Below are 21,188 nucleotides of genomic sequence, written 5' to 3' on the forward strand. Positions count from 1 at the left end.
AAGGGCATGGCTAATCTTGCAGATGTAGAGCACTTCGAGTTAAACCAGCCTTCCAAGAGCGCAGTAGGGAAAGCGCTGCAGTCTGTCCACACTGACAGCTTCAAGCGCACTGGCATGGCCACATTTGCGGCACTTGCAGCGGCATTGGGAGCGATGCATTATGGGCAACTATCCCAGCATGCAAGTGGCTTTAATGTATTTTTCAAATGTGGTGGGGTGGTGTCGAGTGTGACAGGGAGTGTGTTGTGTGTATGTGGGAGGAGAGAGAGTGGGTTTTGAGGGGGCTGAGAGCATGTCAGCATGCTGTCTTGTAAGTTCCTCTCTCTCTCACACACAGCATTCCACGCTAATTGTTGCTTTGTCTCGGAGAAGATAAGCAGCCGACTGTCAGAAACGGAGCTTTCAAAGGGCATTTCCGCAGTCCTACAGCCGATTCCAAACAATGACAAGAGTGGCCACTTGACTTAAGGGGATTATGGAATTTTTCCGGAGGCTGATCAGAGCGCAGTAAAGCAACACCTCGTTCACACTGGCGCTGCAGTCCTCCAGTGATGGCGCAGCAAACGTTATTCCACTCGCCGAGGTGGAGTACCAGCAGCTCTGTAGCCGCGGAGTCAGAGCACTCTATATGCCTTGCCAGTGTGGACGGGTAGTGAGCTAGTGCACCCGGGGCTTGTTTATTGTGCTGTAACTCGCAAGTGTAGCCAAGCCCTAAAGTCCCTAGCTATAACAGAATTGATAAATCACATAGTAGAAGTTTAAGCGTCTTACTAATGTGGTGAAAATGTACCTCAGCCCTTACGAGGCAGTAATGCCTGTAAAGAGGAGAATGTTATGTGACGTTATTGAGTTGAACTGGGACCGTATAGAACACTGTTGCAACCAAGGTCATGTGGTGGCACCAAATCTTGTATGAAGGGGGTCAAATAAGGTGTCTAAGACAAGGTTATGGTTTGCTGGTTATGATTATGCTATCTGTTTGCATGTATCATTTTTGTATTTAAACATCTAAGTGTTGGCTCTATACTGTCTGTATTTCAAACTTATGCTATGCTTCTGGGTGACACCCCAGACAAGTTGGTGTCAGCTCTACCTAGCCTGCTTGATGCCCCATTAAGGACCATCATCTATACAAGTGACCCATTGAGAGAAGGCAGACACGCCTTGTGACTCAGCAAGGTATGCAGGGTCCTGCCTATGGACAGAACTCTGAGGTTTTCCCATGCCATGTGATGGACAGCTTGTCTTTGGAACAAAGAAAGAAAGAAAGACCACATGGCAAGAGAATATAAAAAGCTGCTGCAGCTCCTCCATCTGGTCTTCAATCCTGCTTCTTACCTCTGGAGGGACTTTGCTACACTGAAGCATTGAACAAAAGACTGATGACCCATTTCAGCTGTGGATGTACTCCAGAGACTTGATTTGAACCTGCAGTTTATTCTGTCACTGCTGCAAGCCTGAACCAAGAACTTTGCCGTTGCTGTATGTAATTGATTCCATTTAGTCAATTCTAGCTCTCATCTATATTTCTTTCCTTTTATGAATAAACCTTTAGATTTTAGATTCTAAAGGATTGGCAACAGCGTGATTTGTGGGTAAGATCTGGTTTGTGTATTGACCTGCGTATGGGGCTTGGTCCTTTGGGATCAAGAGAACCTTTTTTCTTTTACTGGGGTATTGGTTTTCATACCCATTTGTCCCCATAACGAGTGGCACTGGTGGTGATACTAGGAAACTGGAGTGTCAAAGGGAATTGCTTGTGTGACAGTGGTTAGCCAGTGGGGTAAAACCAAAGTCTTCTGTGTTTGGCTGGTTTAGTTTGCCTTGGTGTGCATAGAAACCCCAGCCTTGGGCTGTAACTGCCCTGCTTTAAGCAATTTATCCTGAATTGGCACTCTCAGTTGGGTCCCACCAGACTCAGCATCGTTACAGCCATCTTTATCATTTGGGAGAGGATCAGACACTTGCAAGAATGGATAAATGAGGCTTATCTGCTATCTATGTCTTTTATGGAGATAAGTGTGTCTTCCCCCATCCTACAACATAAGAAAGATTCTTTGCTCTTGACTTGTCCAGAAAACATCCAGAGCGGGGATCCCATTTGTTCCCTTGGGTCATGATAGGAAAGGATGCTTCAGATTTAGGATGGGGAGCCCCCTTTGAAGCACTGACTAGTTAGTATAAAAGTAAAGATATTTTCTAAGGGAAGGTGCTCCCACGTTGTTCAAATGAGAAAAAATTCTTTTCCTCAGGAAGACGAATGTCTATATAAATATTTTTGAACTGAGGGCCATAAAACTGGCCCTCAAAATATTTCCCCCTCAAGTCGGTGAGAAATTGGGTCAAATTTTTACAGACAAAATGGTTACCATGTACTAAGTGAACAGGTAGGTGGAAACCCAGTCTCCCTTAGTAATCCATTGGTAGAAGTGGAACCTCTAGAACCAGTTCCTTTGGTCATTCACCTAATGGAGGGTAAATTTTAAAAAACAAACTAAAACCAAATCTCAGTGGAAAGGTGCTGACCAGTATGCATGGTCATTAAAAACTTAAGTGGCACATTTGAGTTTTGCCCTGTTGGGGTCAACTACAAGTCACAATGCTGTATGTGTTGTTCTGCTTGAGAGCATCAAGGGGGGGGGACAAAGTCTGACAGACTTCTCTTGAATTGGGATGAAGCCTTCTCACTGATTTTCCCCCAATGTCCTTGGGAAGGTTATCAAGACTACCAGCATGATTGATCACATTAGCTTGGATGCAATATACCTAGTGTTCAGATCTGCGGTTTCTTTTATCTTTCGTCAGGACCTGTTGCTGCAGTGTGGCAAAGTGGCCTACGGAGTGTTAAGATTTCTTTACCACAGAGAATGGCTCATGGATTTCTATGGTAGTGACCGACACTTCCTGGAAGAGATCAAGACACTCCCGTTGGAATCCAATAAGCCCTCGGCAAGAAAACACTGTTGCCAAGTAGAATGAATTCAAAAGATTTGTTCAAATGGGCTGGATCCCTTCTCTCATCTGGTTCCAACTCTTCTGGAATTTCTGCTCTTTAATGTTGAAGCTCTCTTTAGCAATTGTGATGGCATCTAGTGGCCATTCTGCTTACCTTGTTTCTTTTAGAGGAAACTGTTTTGCCCCACCCTCTGGTGAAGCAGTTAAGACCTTTTAGAGCTTGTACCCTCTGATCAAAGAGCCTGCTGACCCTTGATACTGAGGCCCTGTCTACACTGGCAAGTTTCTCCGCAGTAAAGCAGCTTTCTGTGCTGTAACTCCTGAGGTCTACACACTACCAAGCCACTGATGGTGCCAAATGCGGACAGAAGCACAGGGATTGCTGGGATGTGAAGTAATGAATCACAGGGCATTGGGACAGGACCTACCTAGGATACCTTCGGACCCCCTCCACCTTCCCACAACTCTTAGCGGTAGAAGAGAAGGAGGTGGTCTGTGGGATACCTGTCCAGAGTGCACTGCTCCGAATACCGCTGCAAGTACCGCAAGTGTGAATACACTATTGCGCAGGCAGCTGACAGTGTGAACACACAACAGCGGTTTCCCTTCAACGCTCTCTGAGCATCACTGTAACTCACAGCGCAGTAACTCTGCCAGTGTAGACATACCCTTACTTAGAGATATTGTGCACTCTTCCGTCTCTCACTGAAAGTTTCTTTCTTGATAGCCCTCACCTCTGCCAGGAGGGTGTCCAAAGTACAGACCCTGATGGTTAGTACACCTTGCGTTATCTTCCACGAAGACAAGGAGGTAACGTTGTCTTAGCACATTCCTCACAAAAACTCTCTCAATTTCATTTGAGTTGATGTTCGCTAGGGCAAGCAGACTACATGTTTTTGGATATAAAGCCATCCTTAGATATTTAGATAGGATCAAAGCCTTCAGGAAATCTAAAAAACTGTTTTAGGGGAAAGAAACAATAGCCAGGCATCTCACCTCATTAGTACAAGCGAATTAGGCTGTGCAAGTGTTTGTCTTGCAAAGCCCTTTTGCCAGAACACTGTAGAGCTCCTTACTTTACTGTTGAGGGGGAATGGCAATATCCATGGCATCTCTCTGTAATGTGCCTTTATAGGAAATCTCTAGGGCTGTTATGTGAAGCTTGGTCAAGTTTTTCAAAATCTTGCTTTTTATGTTGGATTAGAGAGTAGATTCTAGCTTTGCGGGAGTGGTAATTAAATTGTTGATTAGCATGGCTCCTGAACCACGTCCTCTGGGAGCTCACTGTTAGCTGATCTTCTACAATGGGATTCTATGTTGGCAACATCATGAAGGAGAAATTCCTGTACTCTGAAGGTGCTGCCTCTACAGAACCTCAGTGATATCTTTCAGAGCCCAGCTATATTCTGGATATCTTGCGGTAGAGAGGAATTGGAGACTGCTCATGGACATTGTGCTCTTGAGTCCATGTTCCCAACTGGACCAAGGGTTTTAAGGAGCATACATGCACCCCCAACTGATATTCAAAAAAGCCTGATGACTGCTGCTACCGGTACAGGGTTCTCCTACAGAACAGTTCTGTGGAGACAATGTATTTGGAGAAGAGGAATTATGGAATGTACATTATTAATTTCTATTAGTGTGGCACTTAGAAAATTTATCCCCACATTTCATAAAGTGAGTTAAATCTTCATTGATTCTGCCTGCCTTGTTTTGGATTATGTACATTATGATCTCTGGCTGCTCCCGTGTACTTCCCCTCACTGGTCTAACAAGGGTACCTACTGTCAGGCTTCCAGCTCCACAGTCCTGAGTGGAGACCTGCATCTCAGTCCCTTCTCCCTGGGGTATTTCTAGGCTTCAGTTTCTGGCCTTTACTGTGGTGTTCCCAACAGACAGGCTGTCCAAGCATACCTGCTTACTTTCTCTTCAGAGGTGGTTTATAGTAAAAGCACTGCAGAGAAAACATTAAAAATAATGAAAGAACTTACTTGCATGCTAATAAGATTACCAGGGATTACCGTAACCCTAATGTAGGCTGTAACTAGAATAGTCCTTCCAAACCCCAACGATGGGTTTCTTTTGAGGTCAGAGGTTTATCACTGCTTCAGCTCACAACAAGCACAGTCATGACATGTTTAGTCAGCCCTTTATACAATTCAGGAGTCTTTTGATCTCAGAAACAACAAAGAGTCCATTGGCACCTTAAAGACTGACAGATTTATTAGGGCATAAGCTTTCGTGGGCTAGAACCCACTTTTCCAGAAGCAGGTACTGGGTAAACAATGTGTTTTGCTTCCAAAAGGGTGGATGCAGAGTGGGTCACTTGCATTCCTTAGTAAACCCACTTTACACAAATTGTTCTGTAAAAAGCCTTTTGAAATTCATACTTTTCTGAGATGACATAAATCAGTCCCCTAGCAAAGTTGTATACAGTTCCACAATAACACACACTTCAAGGAGTACTCCACTATGAGTACTCCACTGTAGGTGTGTGTGCTTCTCTGTGCTGCTGATTGGAGAACTTTGGTGGCAGAGTTTGTTCAGCCCCCACATGCATTGCTCCTTGCATGCTACAAGGCTGGACAGCTGCATGGGTGAATTCTCCTCAGTTCCTTCTCAACCACCCCTGGCTAGAGACTAAGCTATAGCTGTTTCTTTGCGGTTAGTTAACTCTTTTAGAATTGATAATTTTTAGCTTCCCTTGAAGGTTTTCTTTCTTTACTTCATTTACATTTTATTGTGGCCATTGCCTTTTAAAAAAAATAAAAGGATTTCGTCTTTTGCCAGCCCCCTGTGAGGGGAGCACCCCCTTCTTGATAAGGGTATGCCCGGGAACCGGGCTTCAAAAAGTGCCTCAATTACAAGGAATCTATCCCAGTGACTGACGGACACTTGCAGTGTGTTCTCTGCCTGGGAGAGAAACACATTTCACAGAAGTCTGGCTTGTGTCAGCAACTGAAACGCTGATGCAAGAAAAACCTAGAATTGAGCCTCAAACTCCTACTCATGGAGTTTGCCCTTCAGCCTCTGGAGTCCCCCAGGAGCCCTCCCCACAGCCCTCTACTTCAAAAGGAGGTGAGCCCAGGGAGATGCCCGTGAGCCACTCACATAAGGCCTCTAAGAAAAGGTCCAGGGGTCCCATAGTGAGCCTTGATCCAACTGAAAATGATCTCCGGCTCAATCAATATAGTCTGTACCAATGGCACCGAAGCTGTCTAAATCTGGTACCCAGGGCATGCACGGTACTGACCAACAGAGCTAGTTGAGTTGCATAAGAACCCACTGGGCACAGGCAAGGAAGCACCAGTACCATTGCGGCGTGAGAAGCACAAAGATCCACCCCAATTCTGTTGTTATAGACGTCAACACCAGTACCACCTGTGGTACACCAAGCAACAACGGACCTTGCTATCAGGTCCACATCTCCAGCCTCATCAGCACAGGCCTCTCGGCACCAACAACCCCTGCTGGTACCGACACCTTCTGCACTTCTAGACTTCCAGTGCGTGACAGATCTTTCAGTGTCTAATGCACGGGACTTGTGTCTACTCAGTACCGGGCCCCTGGTACTGAGTTCACCCAGAGCCATTGACAGATGAGTTCCTGCCATGCACCGCCCTTCTCGTTGTTGGAGAAAGTGAGCAACAGGATGTGGTTTCCACTGTTCTTCTCCCCCCCACCCCACCCCGCCCCATAGGGCCCAATTTCACTATGAACATCAGGCATATTGTCAGCCTGATCCACAGCATCCCTGGTTTGATCAGCTGTGGTAACAACTAGCAGGTCCCTTTCCATCGCAATGGCAATACTGGGATCCCTGGCAGGATCAAAGACATCAGTTCTCCCTTAACTCAAAAGTGACCCTCCCTCAGCTGCTGCCTTGAGGGCTTCTGAACCCCCTGAGCCAGGCAAGAGAGGAACTGGAGGCTGAAGTTGAGGAGGCCTGCTTCTTGTCTCATGTGGCAAGGGTGACTGTGATGCCCCCTTTGCCATCTATGACAAATGATTTTAAACTGTTCCAGGACCTGGCATAGAGGGTGGCAGAGGCTCTACACCTGCAGGAGGTGACAGTGTCACACCACAGGCTGGTGGACATTTTACATTCTTCCACCTCATCCAGAGTGGCACTCCCTATTAATGAGTAGGGCCCTACCAAAGTCATGGTCCATTTTGCTAAATGTCACGGTCATAGGACTTTAAAAAATCTTAAATTTCACAGTTTCAGATATTTAAATCTGAAATTCTTCAGTGTAGTAACTGAGGGGGTCTGGACCCAAAAGTGGGTTGTTGTGGTGGGGGGTTAAAAGGCTATTATAGGGGGGGTTTTGTGGTATTGCCACCCTTACTTCTGTGCTGCTGCTGATGGCAGCGTTGCCTTCAGAGCTGGGCATCCAGAGAGTGGCAGCTGCTGGTTGGGAGCCCAGCTATGAAGGCAGCACTGCTGACAGCAGCGGCACAGAAGTAAGGGTGGCATGATGTGATATTGCCACTCATTTCTGTGTTGTTGCTGGTGGCAGTGCTGCCATCGGAGCTGGGCTTCCAGCCAGCAGCCACAGAGCATCCTGCTGCTGTGGGAGGTTCCCGGAGGTGGGTGCGACCCATGCAGGGGAAGAGGAAGTCCCGTCCCTCCCCAGCCCAGCCAGGACTATCAGCTGGAGCCCAGTGTACAGGAAAAGCCTCGTGGCTGGGGCACCCTCTGCCCTGCCCCTCCCCGGCTCCAGGCCCCATGCTCAGAAGTTAAAGGGCCCTTAGCTGTGCATGGGATGGGGGAGGACGATCATGGTGCCTTGGGGGGTTGCCCACATTGCCCCCCGCAGTGACAGCCCCCCATACTGTGCCACACCCACTTCTGTGCTTTTGCTTGCTGTGGTACTGCCTTAGGAGGTGGGTTCCTGGCCAACAGCTGCCACTCTCTTGCCGCCCAGCTCTGACAGCAGCACAGAAGTAAGGATAGAAATACTGTGACCCCCCTACAATAGCCAGATTTCACAGGGGAGACCAGATTTCGCAGTCTGTGATGCGTTTTTCACAGCTGTGAATTTGTTAGGGCCCTATTAATGAGGCACTCCTGGCAAACCCCTGTGTCGGTCCCGCAAACATTCAAGAAATATTACATGCCAGCTAAAGACACGGAATTCCTCTTCTCCCATTTTCTTCTCAATTCAATTATTGTGGATGCAGTCAATTCAAAGGGCCACCACACCAGTTTAAATCCGTCCCTTTATGAGTGGGACAAGAAGCACTTGGACCTTTTTGGCATGAAGGCCTCTTTCTATGCCACCGTCTAGTTCTGCATTGCAAACTATCAAGCTTTAATGGCAAAATACAACTATCAGAACTATGTGAAACTCAGTTTTTATTGAGCAGCTTCCTGATTCCGATAAGGAGCAATTCAAGGCTACAATCAATGAAGATCAGCTGTTGGCTTCAGAGGGTTTTTTTTCCATTTTCAATCCAAAATGAATTATATTTAGCAAGAAAGTCCTAAAGGTGCCAAAAAGTTTCAGATTGTATAACAATTGATATTAACATCTACTTTACCGCTTTACATAATATGTCAGTTATTCTCACTTGGGCCGAAATCAAGATTCAGTGTACAGATACAAAATTACAAAGTTTTTTGGAGATATGTTTTATTAAAGAATCGGATAATTATCAGACATCTGGCAACACGGTAGACTGCTCCCATCCTTGCACCAAGGTTAGGCAAGTACGTACTAGCGTAGATTAGTTAGATTAGTATGTGTTGATACTTCTTTTGTAAGGGTTGATCAATGAGACGCGCTGAGTGCTGCGATTATGGAAAAGTGTGACGCGGGACGCAACATTTAAGATATCACAAACAGGTGTATTGCAAAAAAAAGTAATGTATTTGTTTATTGATATATTAAGATATCGCAAGAGATATTAACCACTTAAGCTCATTTCTCACACGGGCTCCCGTTACTGGTACATTTGTTCATTTGTACATGGTCCCATATCACTCTGGCGGACTTATTTTATATGTCATCTGTTCAATGGTCTTTTGGTAGCGTTGTTTGTAATTTTAAATTTACTGAAAAAGTTGCGTGCAGCAGGCATATAAATATACAGTAAACATTTTTGCATAAATTAAGTGATTTTTGTGATATATCCAGAGCAATTGGAAAATGTCCAACACAACTTTCGGGGTGAATCCTTAGGTCATTTTAAGAAAAAACGTTTCTGTGAACACGTGTCCTAAAATTCTTCCTAAGAGAGCTCTGTCAAGGATGTGATGAAAAGTTAATGTCTGATTAATATCTCAAAAACGCTTTAATATAAAGTAATGAAATTATGTCTGTCTCTTAGCGTTAGTATGTGCTACCATACTACATCATCCAAAATTTTTGGAAAATTTGCTCTCTTTACTAAAAGGACTGTGCTTGCAATTTGAATCTGCTTTCCTGTTGGTTTATTTTCAACCTTGTAACATGTAGCCTCGTTACTTCCCAACAATTAATGTTGTAGAACAGCGATAGCATGTACTAACGCTACGGCACATACCAAATTTCATTGATATATCTATATTAAAGCATTTTTGAGATATTAATTAAAAACTTTGAAAATATTTCCAATATTTTTACTGCAAAATTTCATGAGAAAAAATAACTTGCAATTTATAAATAAAATTTATATTAATTATGTATATTAAAATACTACTTCATTAAAACTGCAAGAAACGTTAAAATATTAAAATATACTTTAATAATAATTGTGTTTTAAAAAAAAAAGCGATCATTTTTGTCCAGAAAATCCAAAATAAATTTGAAGTACCTTAAGTGGTTAAGAGATCACAAGCAGGTACATTATAAAAAAATGTAATGCTTTTGTTCATTGCTTTTCGAAAATCATAACAAGAAACATTTGGATGCGGTAGCAGCACAAGAAGATTTGGCCATGGCTTTAACAAAAAAATCAAATCTGCCCCCACGATTGATAACTGATTTATGGAAAAGGATCTCGGTGATGTCTTTACTTTTGAATTTAAAAAGCCCAAATTTGGGAAAAGCAAAGAAGAAATCGGCAATGTGCAAGATGGAAAAGGAAGTGAATGGTGAGCTCAAAGACAAGTGAAGCAAGTGCCGTGAAGAGTTGCAACCTTTGGTTACATTTTACATACCGCCATCCTGAAAACTATGCAGCTCTGGTTACAAAAAAGGGACCAGGAAGATGAGGCAAAACAGAAAGCTGATGCAGCTAAACGACGTTCATCTAGCTTTTTGAAAACTCCTGGAGAAAAGATTTTTTTGCGGAGCTTCATCTGAAAAGAAACTCAAAATTGAGCAAAAAAACTTGACTCATATTTGAAGTCCTCAAAGGTTACAGTCATCAGGGATGCCAATACTTTCCGTGAAGGGCTGATGGAAATGGTTTGCTTGAGTTCAACACCGCTCACTACCTTCAGGCTAAAGAACAAAGGATTCCAAAAAATTGCAGATGAAATTGGTCGGCAGCTTGGCGTTTTGACGGGGCACAATGCAGTTCATCATTTAGTTGTCGGCACAGCTGAGCCTTTGTGAAGAGGTCAAGAAAGCTTTGGAACAAAAATTGTTTTACCTGAAAATGGATGTGGCAACAGAAATTTCCTTGTAATCAATGCTCAGTGCTACGAAGAAGGAAAAGATAAAACTGTGGTAAAAACCTTGGACATAATCGACACTGGAGGGCATCATAAGTCTTCGTATGTGAAAAGTCAAGTAAAAGCTATTTTAGAAAAATTTGGGATCAGTGAAATGCAAGTGCTGAGCATCTGCATTGACAATGCAGCAAACATGACGTGTGCTGTCAAAAATTTCAGTGAGGGCAATGAAACCATTTCTACCTCTGAGAACAGGGATGTGGACAGAACTGTCAAAATTCTTGCAAGAAAATGGTGGACAAATTGCAGAAGGAATTCTATCCTCCATGCAGAAATGCGAAGAGAAGCTTTTTGACAATATTCATTTCCTTGCTGGAGTTTGTTGACCCACGGTATCGGATTCTTCTTACCTCAAGGGAAATATGAAAGGCAAAGGAAGGGCTTCTTGATATTGCTCGATGACTCGAAAAACAAAATCTATTGCTACATTTGAACTCGGCGGAAGAGGTTGAAGAAAACGAAACACAACAAAGAGTCATCAACAATTGAATTTATGGTTTCAGAAAGTTCTCATCCTTCAGAAATAGCAGGCTGTTCTCAAACTTCCGTCTCCATTCTGAACTTGTTTGAGTGTCCATCCCTGAGACGTCTTCAACCATCACAGGGAAATGGAGGTAATTCAAGCATCAATTCTTCAGAAGATGACTCCTTCGAAAAGGAATTGGATCAACAAGAAAGACGCCGGCAAGTTTCTGTGATTCATAATTGTATTGAAGCATTATTCGAGAGAAACTTTTGGGAAGATTGGTTTCAGAGTAGCAGCTGTATTAGTCTGTATTCGCAAAAAGAAAAGGAGTACTTGTGGCACCTTAGAGACTAACAAATTTATTTGAGCATAAGCTTTCGTGAGCTACAGCTCACTTCATCGGATGGGAAGATTGTGAGGCGATGGAGCCTATTGGTAGGCTAAAAGTCGTCTGTTTTTGAGGCCATTCACAGCTACCCACACCACATTCAAGCTGCCTGTAGAATTGCTTCGAGCATGCCAACAACTCAAGCTAGTGTAAAGCGACTGTTTTCGGCTTTAAAGTTAATTTTAAATGATTTGCGGCAGGCTGTGAAAGATGACTTGATTGCTGCAATAATTTTTTACAGACTGAATTACGAAGGTTTCTAGTTTGTATCATTGTTGATATTTAAATTGTTTTAAAAGTCTGAATAAAAATGTTTTTTCAAAATTACAGTATGCACTTTTTTATATAGTTAAAAATTAATTTGAGTAGGAGCACGGAGCGGAGTCAGAGCGGAGCTGAAGCAGTCATTTATTGGTGCCAGAGCGGAGCAATTCAAGAATTTGATTGCTCCAAATCCCTGGTTCGTACAGTGACAGAAAAACCCCTTCTTTCGCTGGAGGCTGCATTTATGTAACAGGTTATTCCAGCATAGCTACAGCACTGTAGTTTTGCCACTATATGTATATAGTCCCCGTAACACATACATGGCCTGAAAGGGTTGGGATGAGGAGAGCGTCCTGCCCAATAGATTTTTCTTGTCTTTCTGACTTAAACTCTGGAAGACAAGGACACCATATTTCACCTCAGTCAGCTGGGGGGGCGGGGGGGGAGCCAAGGACCTCTGGCTTGTTGCTTCCAAAATGCCAGGTATCAACTAAATTACAGCCTTAAGCGCTTGAAGGATTGCCTACCGTGTTGTTGCTGTTGCAGCAACAATTGACTCCAATGTTTCACCTTGTCCTGAAGCACAGAATAGTTAGGAATATATGGCTTGGAGATTATGCAAAGCCAGTTTCTGCTGCTGAATTTCTGCCCTAAATAGCTAATGGCTTGGCTACTACCTTGCTGTTGAGTGGGGGGAGGCCCTACAAAATTGCACAGCTGAGCAGGAAGGAGCCCCTTTAATTTTAGCTGGGCCTGCTACACTGCTCAGCTTTCTCTCTTCAAATACCAATTTCCTGCAGGTCCTGGGGTGCTGCAGTAGGCAGTGGACTGGATGTTGTGGTAGTCGGTGGGTTCGGGCTCCTCTTCTCAAAAATTCCCTCACTGCTGGGGAGGGGGAGAAAGGGACCTATCAAGGACAGAGAAAAATGGGAGACACACTGCCTGGAGAGAGTCTTAGTAGAACGTTTTGCTTCTCTGAGCAGAGGTGAGACAGTTCTATGAACAACTCCACCTGTTGGTACTACATTGTGAGGCTAGGAGAGAGTGGGTTTTGGGGTATTTCTTTTTTAAAAGCTTGGAAGATTTAATGGATCACAGAGCATCAATTGTCCACAGCAGAGAAAGATTGGGAGGGCATACTGGGAATCTTAATTTTGTGTTTGTTTGAAGGAAGGAAAAATATATTATACTAGTATATATTTCCATTCGTAGGGTGCTTTTATGCACATCTTCAGAAATTTTGTTTTTGATGCTTGTGTAGATGCCTATTGAAAACTAGTTTTCACTGAATTTTATGTGCTTTGATATTAATATAATTTAGATTTACTGAAAGAAACAAAGCTGACCTGAAAATTTGTATTTATATTTGTTTTAGGGGTTGTTTCATTAGTGGCTGTTCATCCTTCTACAGTAAATACACTTGGAAAACAGCTCCTGCCAAAAACGTTTGGACAGTCTAATGTCAACATTGCACAGCAAGTGGTAAGGAGAGTTTAAATTTTTTTTGCCTTTGGTTGTACATATGAATCTAACTGTGTGGTTCAGTGTAAATGCATCATATAAAGCATCAGTTGTTACTAGTTCTATGTAGAACATACCGTCTCACTTTTCTGTATAGTAAAGGCTTCTTAGTGTGACTTTAAATTGTACTCGGAACATTAGTTGTTTTTGTGGGGAGAGGGAGCACGTGTTGGGCTAATCATGAAAGTTATTGACAAAAAAGTACATCAACCCTCAATACTTCAGACTACTGAATATTCAGATTCCTCTATTGTCTGTCAATCTTTCTGTGATAAATCCATGACACTTTCAAAACACACCAACCTGAAACTTTATCCAAAAGCCCATTTGCAAATATGTTATTGAGATCAAAATTGGAAAATCAGTGGGATTTTATAGATTTTTTTGTCCGTATTTTAAAAAATAGTTATTTCAGACATTTCTGCTGAAAAGCGTATTGTAATTTTAAAAAAAGCAAAATGTGTATAGACTGGATAACTTAAGGAGCCGGTGATCAGATAAAATGATTGTCTCGACAATGCACGTTCCAAGTGCAATCCATATTACTGCAATAGCATTTGGTGAGCCATGTGACATGAACTGATATATTTATTCTGTTACGTAGGGAGAGGTGTTATAGTTAGCGTCTCTGCGGAGTAACTTTTTTGCCAAGGATTTTAGTTTGCATAGAAACTGAATTATATTCTCATCTGTAAAAGTGGTTCAGGTTGTTACATTTGCAAGACACTGAGGGCACAACTGCTGCCTTTACTGTACTGTTCTCTTGGGAAAAACAGGACTTCAGCATAGCACCTTTCATAAGCATTTCATTTTATAAAAGAAAAAATAGGTGCCATAGTATAAACACATTTGAATTTGTATGTGCATGTGCGCGTGGTTTAACGTGGATTGATTTTCAGTATACAAACACAGCACTAAGAGAATTGGTGGGGAGGGGAACTGAGCAAGAGGTGGTGTTATTGCTGAGAGAATTCAAGAAGCTACAGAGTTTTGCACGCACACACTGCACTTTATACTTCTGTAGCTAAGACAGTTCAACAATCGCCTCACTCCCCAGTTTAGACTGTACAGTTATACCAATAAGCTAAACTGATTTGAATGCATCCACAGTAGGGATGTGGTAATTCACAGAAGTTGCATTTGTATAACTATTTCAGTCACGGGTATGATTGATTTTTTTTTAAACTGAAATAGTTATATAGGTACCAAGTCTTTGTGTACACGGATCCTAAGACTGTTCAACTGCAGACAGTTCTCAAGAGTCTCCACTGAGACTGTGGACTACGACCTAATGAAATGTTTGTATGACTGCAGACTATTTTATTGCATTGCAGTTCCTGTTATGAATTAAATCAGCTATTGATTTGATGTCACAGTGTAAGTCGTATGTGGTAATGACTGAGTAAAATTGGTCCTTTGTATGGGGCATTTTATCCTTTAGGTTTTCAGACAAGGAAATTTAAAAATTCTGCAGCACTTACATTAGCTTTATTAAGCTTAATTCAGTAACCCAGTGATGAAACTACTTTTAGAAGTATTGGTATCAAAGCAGGGGATAGTCAGGTTAGTCTGTATCCACAAAAACAACAAGGAGTCCAGTGGCACCTTAAAGACTAACAGATTTATTTGGGCATAAGCTTTCGTGGGTAAAAAACATCTGGAAAAGTGGTTTTTTACCCACGAAAGCTTATGCTCAAATAAATCTGTTAGTCTTTAAGGGGCCACTGGACTCCATTTTGTTTTTGTTATCAAAGCATAATCATAACGTCACAGTGTGGATTTGATTTAAATCACTAGTTAGGAAGACTCTATTTAATCATGGATTTCTACATAAAAGTGCATTCTTGTTGGTTGTTATAACCTTAATACAGATTCTTCACAACTCGGAGATAGATGTAGGTTTCATTTTTAGAAAGTACACACTAGACATTTTTTTAAGTGATTTATTTAGAAAACTTTTCAGATTAGTTTTACAGCTATATCAGAAATGAATGATTGATTGTTTTGGTTATTTCATTTACCAAAGGTAATTGAAGCAGATAGTTCACTTCCCAGTGACTTCATAAATATCTCCAATTCAACAGGTTTAATCATTAATAATTGGAGGATTTGCTTGCCATGCTGTATTAGGGGGAGGAGAACACGAGACAGACATTTAAATTGTTTTATTTATCTAAAACAACAATATTATGTATTCTGGATTTTTTTTCAACAGCAAACATACAATATTGCAACAAAACAAGCATATGAATTTTTGAATTTAGTTAAACATTCAGGTTTTTTAAAATTGGGTTTGTTTTTTGTTAAAATTTGTTTTTACCTGAAATAGTTTAAATAAAATATTTAAAAAAAAAAAAAACAACCCAACAAATTGACTATGTCAGCCAGGTCAATATGAAAAACTTAAAATATTGGCTTCTTCAGTTAACTCAGTTGTCTTCACCTTCGCATTCCTGTTTGTACATAATCTGGAAAAGAAAAACTAGCTTTCCTGCTTTTTCAGGTCCCACACGATTTCTCAATTTGGAATGAATTAGTCCAAAGGAGGAAAATATTTTTTCTACACTGGCAGAAGAAACTGCTGCTGTTAAAAGGGAGATTATCACTTCAACAGTCTCTGAATCCTCTTAAGTGACTTCCACCAGTTCACTGGTGTGACTTTCTTTAAAACGTCATCAGCAAACATATTTTTTGAATTGTTCACCCTTAACTTTGAAGTTTATTATAGTTGGCATTATGGAGGGATGATTGCTGGATGTCCATGTCATAGCCAACTCCTTTCATCATCTTCAGCACAGCTTCTCAGGATGTTGTTTCATTTGGTCAACCAGGCCCTGCCTCTATTTTTTTTTGCTCAAACGTGACAATTCAAGAATAATTCAGAAGGAAGACCGGCAGTCCTTAAGAAAAAAGTACGAAATAAAAAAGTTTATCAAGCTGAAGATCCTGCATGTTCAGACATGTTCCTTTCACCATCTTCAACGCAGCTTCCTCCTGAGAAGGAACACTTCTCATGATGTTGTTTCATTGGGCAACCAGGCCTTGCATTTGTTGCACTGTTTGCATTTTGCATGCATGCCTGTCTTACCCACAGGTAGAGGAACTTCATTAAAATATTCCCAAACTGGGTCTCTTTTACGGCCTGCTGCCGTTATAGGTTTTCCCTTCTAGTGAGAGAATGGTATGGTAGATCTCAAATCAATGAAGGCTACACTGAGAGAGGCTTCAAGATTTCTGGAATATGCTGCTCAAACAGTTTCACTTTTGTTTCTACTGCCTGTCCCTCCCTTCTCACATTTATCGCCAGACTTCTTCTCCTTGTCCAGATCTATTCCTCCCCCAACAATCTTCTATTCATTGAACTTTTTGAAACTTTGCACTTTTGGAGAGAGGTAAGGGATTGACTCTGTACACAAATTTGCAGAGGAACAATAGGGTTGAGGTCTGTTATTTCTCACCTCTATATATTTATTTATTCATTTATTTTAAAACATTTTTGCTGTTAACAACGAGGTTATCTCTGGAGACACAAATCCGCAGTTTGAGAACTGCAAAACTAAGCATCCTTGATGGTATCTTCTAGACTGAGCATTGAGTCCCTTTGGGTAGATAGAAATGTTAACCTAAATAATCTATACAGAAGCCCCTGGAACCCCATAAATTGGATCCCTAGTTCATGAACTATTGGAACTCATTTACAAAACTTTCCTCATATATTACATGAATATATTGGCTCATACTATAGAATTAGAATATATAATCCCTATTCCATGATGAGATATTTTGAGCTAATGTATCTTAATTATAACTATCTTTAGATAGGTTTTTCCTCAAAAAGCATTTTATCAAAAAAATCTGATTTTTTTTATTTTAAGTTGTTGATTTTTATCTACCCTGAAAATAACTCTAAATAGCTCTGAATCTGAAAAAATATATATATATTTTTGGTTTTGACCCCCATTTTCTTCTCTGTAACACATGAAATATTTTCTCTGAAATAAATACAAGTGGCCAAACAGGCATCAAAGATGGCTGTATTTAAAAAAATGTATTTACACTTAGATTATAGTCATTCAGGTGGAGTGATCTAACAGACGTAATATGGAGTCTTAACAGGATGATTTTGCTCAGTGAAAGAGTACTGTGGCACATAAGAGGAGTGCTACAGACCTTGTGAATATTTAATAGTACTTAAAATGAATCTCTGATCTAGAACAAGTCAGAAAATGCTTATATGTAACAATAATCATAAAATTAAAGGGCTTGTGCCTTGCTTCGATTTTCAAAGAAGGCCTACACCTTCTTTGAAAGGCTGTCTTTTACACTAGCATATCAGGTACTAGCTAGGGAGGAAGAATCTATGGTGCCTGGAGAACTGAGGAAACGGGAATGTTGCAAGACCCAAGAGTGTGAAAACTGGGCAGTTTAGTGCGGAGGGGATTAAACACAACTCACTTTCCCAGTGCAGATAAAGATTTTGAACTTTCAGACTCCTCCATTATCCCTGCTGCTGCTGCCGACATTGCCTGAGGAAGCTACGAAGTGCAGCAGAAGTGCTGGGGCTCTTTGAGGAGGAAAATTTTATTAGCTGACATGCAACCCTTTTATGCCTCTTCTTCTGTCAGCAACAACTAGCAGCATTGTGGGTAGGGGTTCCAGGGGCGTGACGAAAAGGTGACCTTCCACATTAGTTAGAAACTTCTGGATTATGTGGGGAAGGTAATGGGGGGGGTGGGAGAAGAGAATTCAGTGCTTTCCAGCAGTTGAAAGGGAGCACAACTGATATGAGAGAGGGAGTCCCTGCATAAGGTATAGAGACAATACCCTGGTAGGAATCCCAAGAGTTTCCCCCTTCTAAGCCTGTAGGGGCTGCAGAGAAAATGGGCTTGGTTTCTCACCAGGGCTTTTGCTAGTGGGCTCCCTGATAATTGTTCATATGGACATCTGGTTAGCAGGTTTAGTCCTGTCCAGTGGGTGATGTGGAAAATCTTTCAAGCTCTGTGATCTTAGTTATTAACACTTGTACTGCCAAAACATCACATCAGGGTAACTCTATTGAAATTGGACTGGGGAAGATGCTTGAGGCAGCTGGGTAGAAGGATACGGAGGCATTTGACACTCAGGAAAATATGGGGGGTGTTTTGAGGTTTTAGCTTTCAGGTTCAATTTAATGCCTTTGTTGGGGAGGTAGATGCAATTTAGATGAATAGGCAGATTTTTCTGCAAAATCAGGAAGGCTATGCTGTATCAGTTCGTTTTAGAGGCTTTTCTTCATAATTATATGCTTTCGAAAGTTATATTGTTATGCAGGATTAGATGTGAAGCACCATCCTACAGCAGAGATGAGGGTTACTGCATCATCCAGTTCTACAAATGTAGAGAAAACAGTGTTCCATATGTACTGCGAAAACTGGCTCTGTTCATGGTAAACCTGAGTAATCTGAAGCGGACTGGAAGAGTGACTTTTACCCAAGTCCAAAGCTGTCTGTGTTGGTTTTGTGTTTGATGCAGTAGCAGGAAGGAGAGAGAATCAGAAGAAATGATGGGGTTGTTCTTTGCAGTAGGCACTACATTTTATGCCTACTTACCAGAGGAGTTACTGGCTTTAGAGTTCCTTTTTGTTTGCTTTCTATTATAAGCTTAGTTTATCCTTTTCTCTTTAATTTTTTTCTGACTTACTAGTGTTAAGTTGTTGAGGCTTGCTTTGACTTTTGTCAGATTTGTGCCAAATTTTGATCACAAATCAAGAAAGCAGATGAGGTTGATCAAAGGAAGGAAAAATAAAAACTTGTCACCTGAACATACAGTAGTCTAAGCCAATATGTACAAAACCCATGTACAACTGCAAGGGTTTTCTTTGGTAGGATGATGGTACTTTATTTATCTCATGGAGATAGGTGGAAATAAAGAAATGGCTCCAGAAAAGTGGGGGAAATGCATCTGAATAATGTGGGAGTCTTCTGACTGTATTCCAAATTATTTTGTTTTAACTGTAGGTTATTGGTACACCTCAGAGACCTTCAGCGCCAAATACTATCCTGGTAGGAAGTCCACATACACCCAATTCACACTTTGTATCACAGAACCAGACTGCAGACTCTTCGCCTTGGTCTGCTGGGTGAGCAAAATTCTGTTAAGTTACAAGGGATTCATAGAATTGTTTGGAAATTTTGTCCTAAAGTTCTCTTTTTTGGATTAATGTGCTCTGTAGGTACACTGATATGAAGGAGGGATTTAATTTAAGAGATCTCTAAGTTTTTGTTTACTACCTAGAGTAGAGAGAGAAATAAGAATACCTTTTCACTTCAGTGTAGCAAAAGTCAGATTTCTGAGGAAACAAATGGACACATAGTGTTCTGATGTCATGTTTACACTAAGATAGTGGCTCTTAAAAGAACAAGTGAAATCAACTGAGATTTTTCATCCTCTTGTACTGTCAGATAAAATATAAATGCAATATATTGTTTCAAACCAAACAAGCATAATTCTGTAGACCATTTTAAATGAGAAGCATAAGATCGTAGCTCAACTTGAAGAAAGCTTCACTTCTGGATTTCACATAAACGTGCTTTGGGGGTTTATTACGCACACGATTGTTTTGAAGGACCCACTGATGAATGTAGTTGCTTTAAAGTTAACATTTATTGGGGTGTGTCTTTTTGGGGGGGCCCTAAGAAATATTTATATTAGGGAATTATGGAGTTGTGTTGTTCCTAAAGTATTTAAGCACCCATATATGCAGAAATTGAAAGCTGTTCCATTTGCTGACTTTCATATTTACATTTTATTGTAACAAAATATTTTTTAGTTACCCAGACAATTTTTCATTTGAAATTTATGCTGAGAACTTAACTATCATATTCTTCTAAATGCTTATGCAATAATGCTGAAAGTGCTGTAGGACGCATCTACCCTAGGTTTGAAATATTCATAGTAAAGTTGTATTCCATGACCATTCAAATCCATATTTTGGTTATTCTGTAATGTTGAATACAATATCAGATTTTCAGTATAACATACTTGACTATTTTAACTGTCCTGAATGTCAGATTATATATGCTCTAGAAAAATAAATTTTAGCTCCTCTAGTTCAGAGGGTTTCTAGTTTTAGCCCTTTCTTTTTTCCCCTCAACTTGCAGATGTTCATATGAAAACACATTCCAATTACACTACTCTCCTCCTTTTCAGAAGAAACTTCTTTACCACTAATTTGACATCTTCTAAAAGTAATCATCCAAATTCATCTCTGGTATTGAAACTAGCAGAGTTACAGCAGGGATGAATTTAGCTTGACGTGTTTCATATTCAAGATAAAACCAAGAATTAGTTGTAAATTTAATCAGATCCATGATTCATAGAATCATAGAATATCAGGGTTGGAAGGGACCTCTGGAGGTCATCTAGTCCAACTCCCTGCTCAAAGCAGGACCAATCCCCGATTTTTGCCCCGATCCGTAAATGGCCCCCTCAAGGATTGAACTCACAACCCTGGGTTTAGCAGGCCAGTGCTCAAACCACGGAGCTATCCCTCCCCCCGCCTACTCAGGCGAGTAACTTTTATTGTCCTGTTCTAGGAGTACAATGCCCTCTGCTGATTAAAATTTTAAAGGGTTATATTTCAGAACAATACGTGTTTAACTGGCAAACCAGAAAACTTTGGAATATTGATCGGTTACTTTAAAACATATTTTCTAGGAAGCGCAACAAAAAGGGAGAGAAGAATGGCAAGGGTTTGCGACACTTCTCTATGAAGGTTTGTGAGAAGGTACAGAGAAAAGGAACCACCTCATATAATGAGGTGGCAGATGAGTTGGTTGCAGAGTTCAGTACCACTGATAATCACATTTCACCAAATGAATCAGTAAGTATGTTGCTGGGTTACATGCCACTTGAGTGGGGGAAAATGTGACTTTTTTGTTTTTCCTAATGCT

The 21,188-nt window shown here is 41.1% G+C and overlaps 1 protein-coding gene across 5 annotated transcripts in view; it reads left to right on the top strand.

The window, feature by feature from the left end:
- TFDP1 (transcription factor Dp-1) overlaps window positions 1-21,188 on the top strand; it is a 103,882-nt gene that overhangs the window by 40,544 nt on the left and 42,150 nt on the right. For all 5 annotated transcript variants that reach the window (XM_084638941.1, XM_084638943.1, XM_084638939.1 and 2 more), the window contains exons 4-6: window positions 13,112-13,218; window positions 19,254-19,375; window positions 20,953-21,118. In XM_084638941.1, the coding sequence (XP_084495067.1) occupies window positions 13,112-13,218; window positions 19,254-19,375; window positions 20,953-21,118 (395 nt within the window). The remainder of the gene's footprint in view (window positions 1-13,111; window positions 13,219-19,253; window positions 19,376-20,952; window positions 21,119-21,188) is intronic.

The sequence above is a fragment of the Lepidochelys olivacea genome (genome assembly GCF_965140295.1).
Source record: "Lepidochelys olivacea isolate rLepOli2 genome assembly, chromosome: 1".
Classification (NCBI taxonomy): domain Eukaryota; kingdom Metazoa; phylum Chordata; order Testudines; family Cheloniidae; genus Lepidochelys; species Lepidochelys olivacea.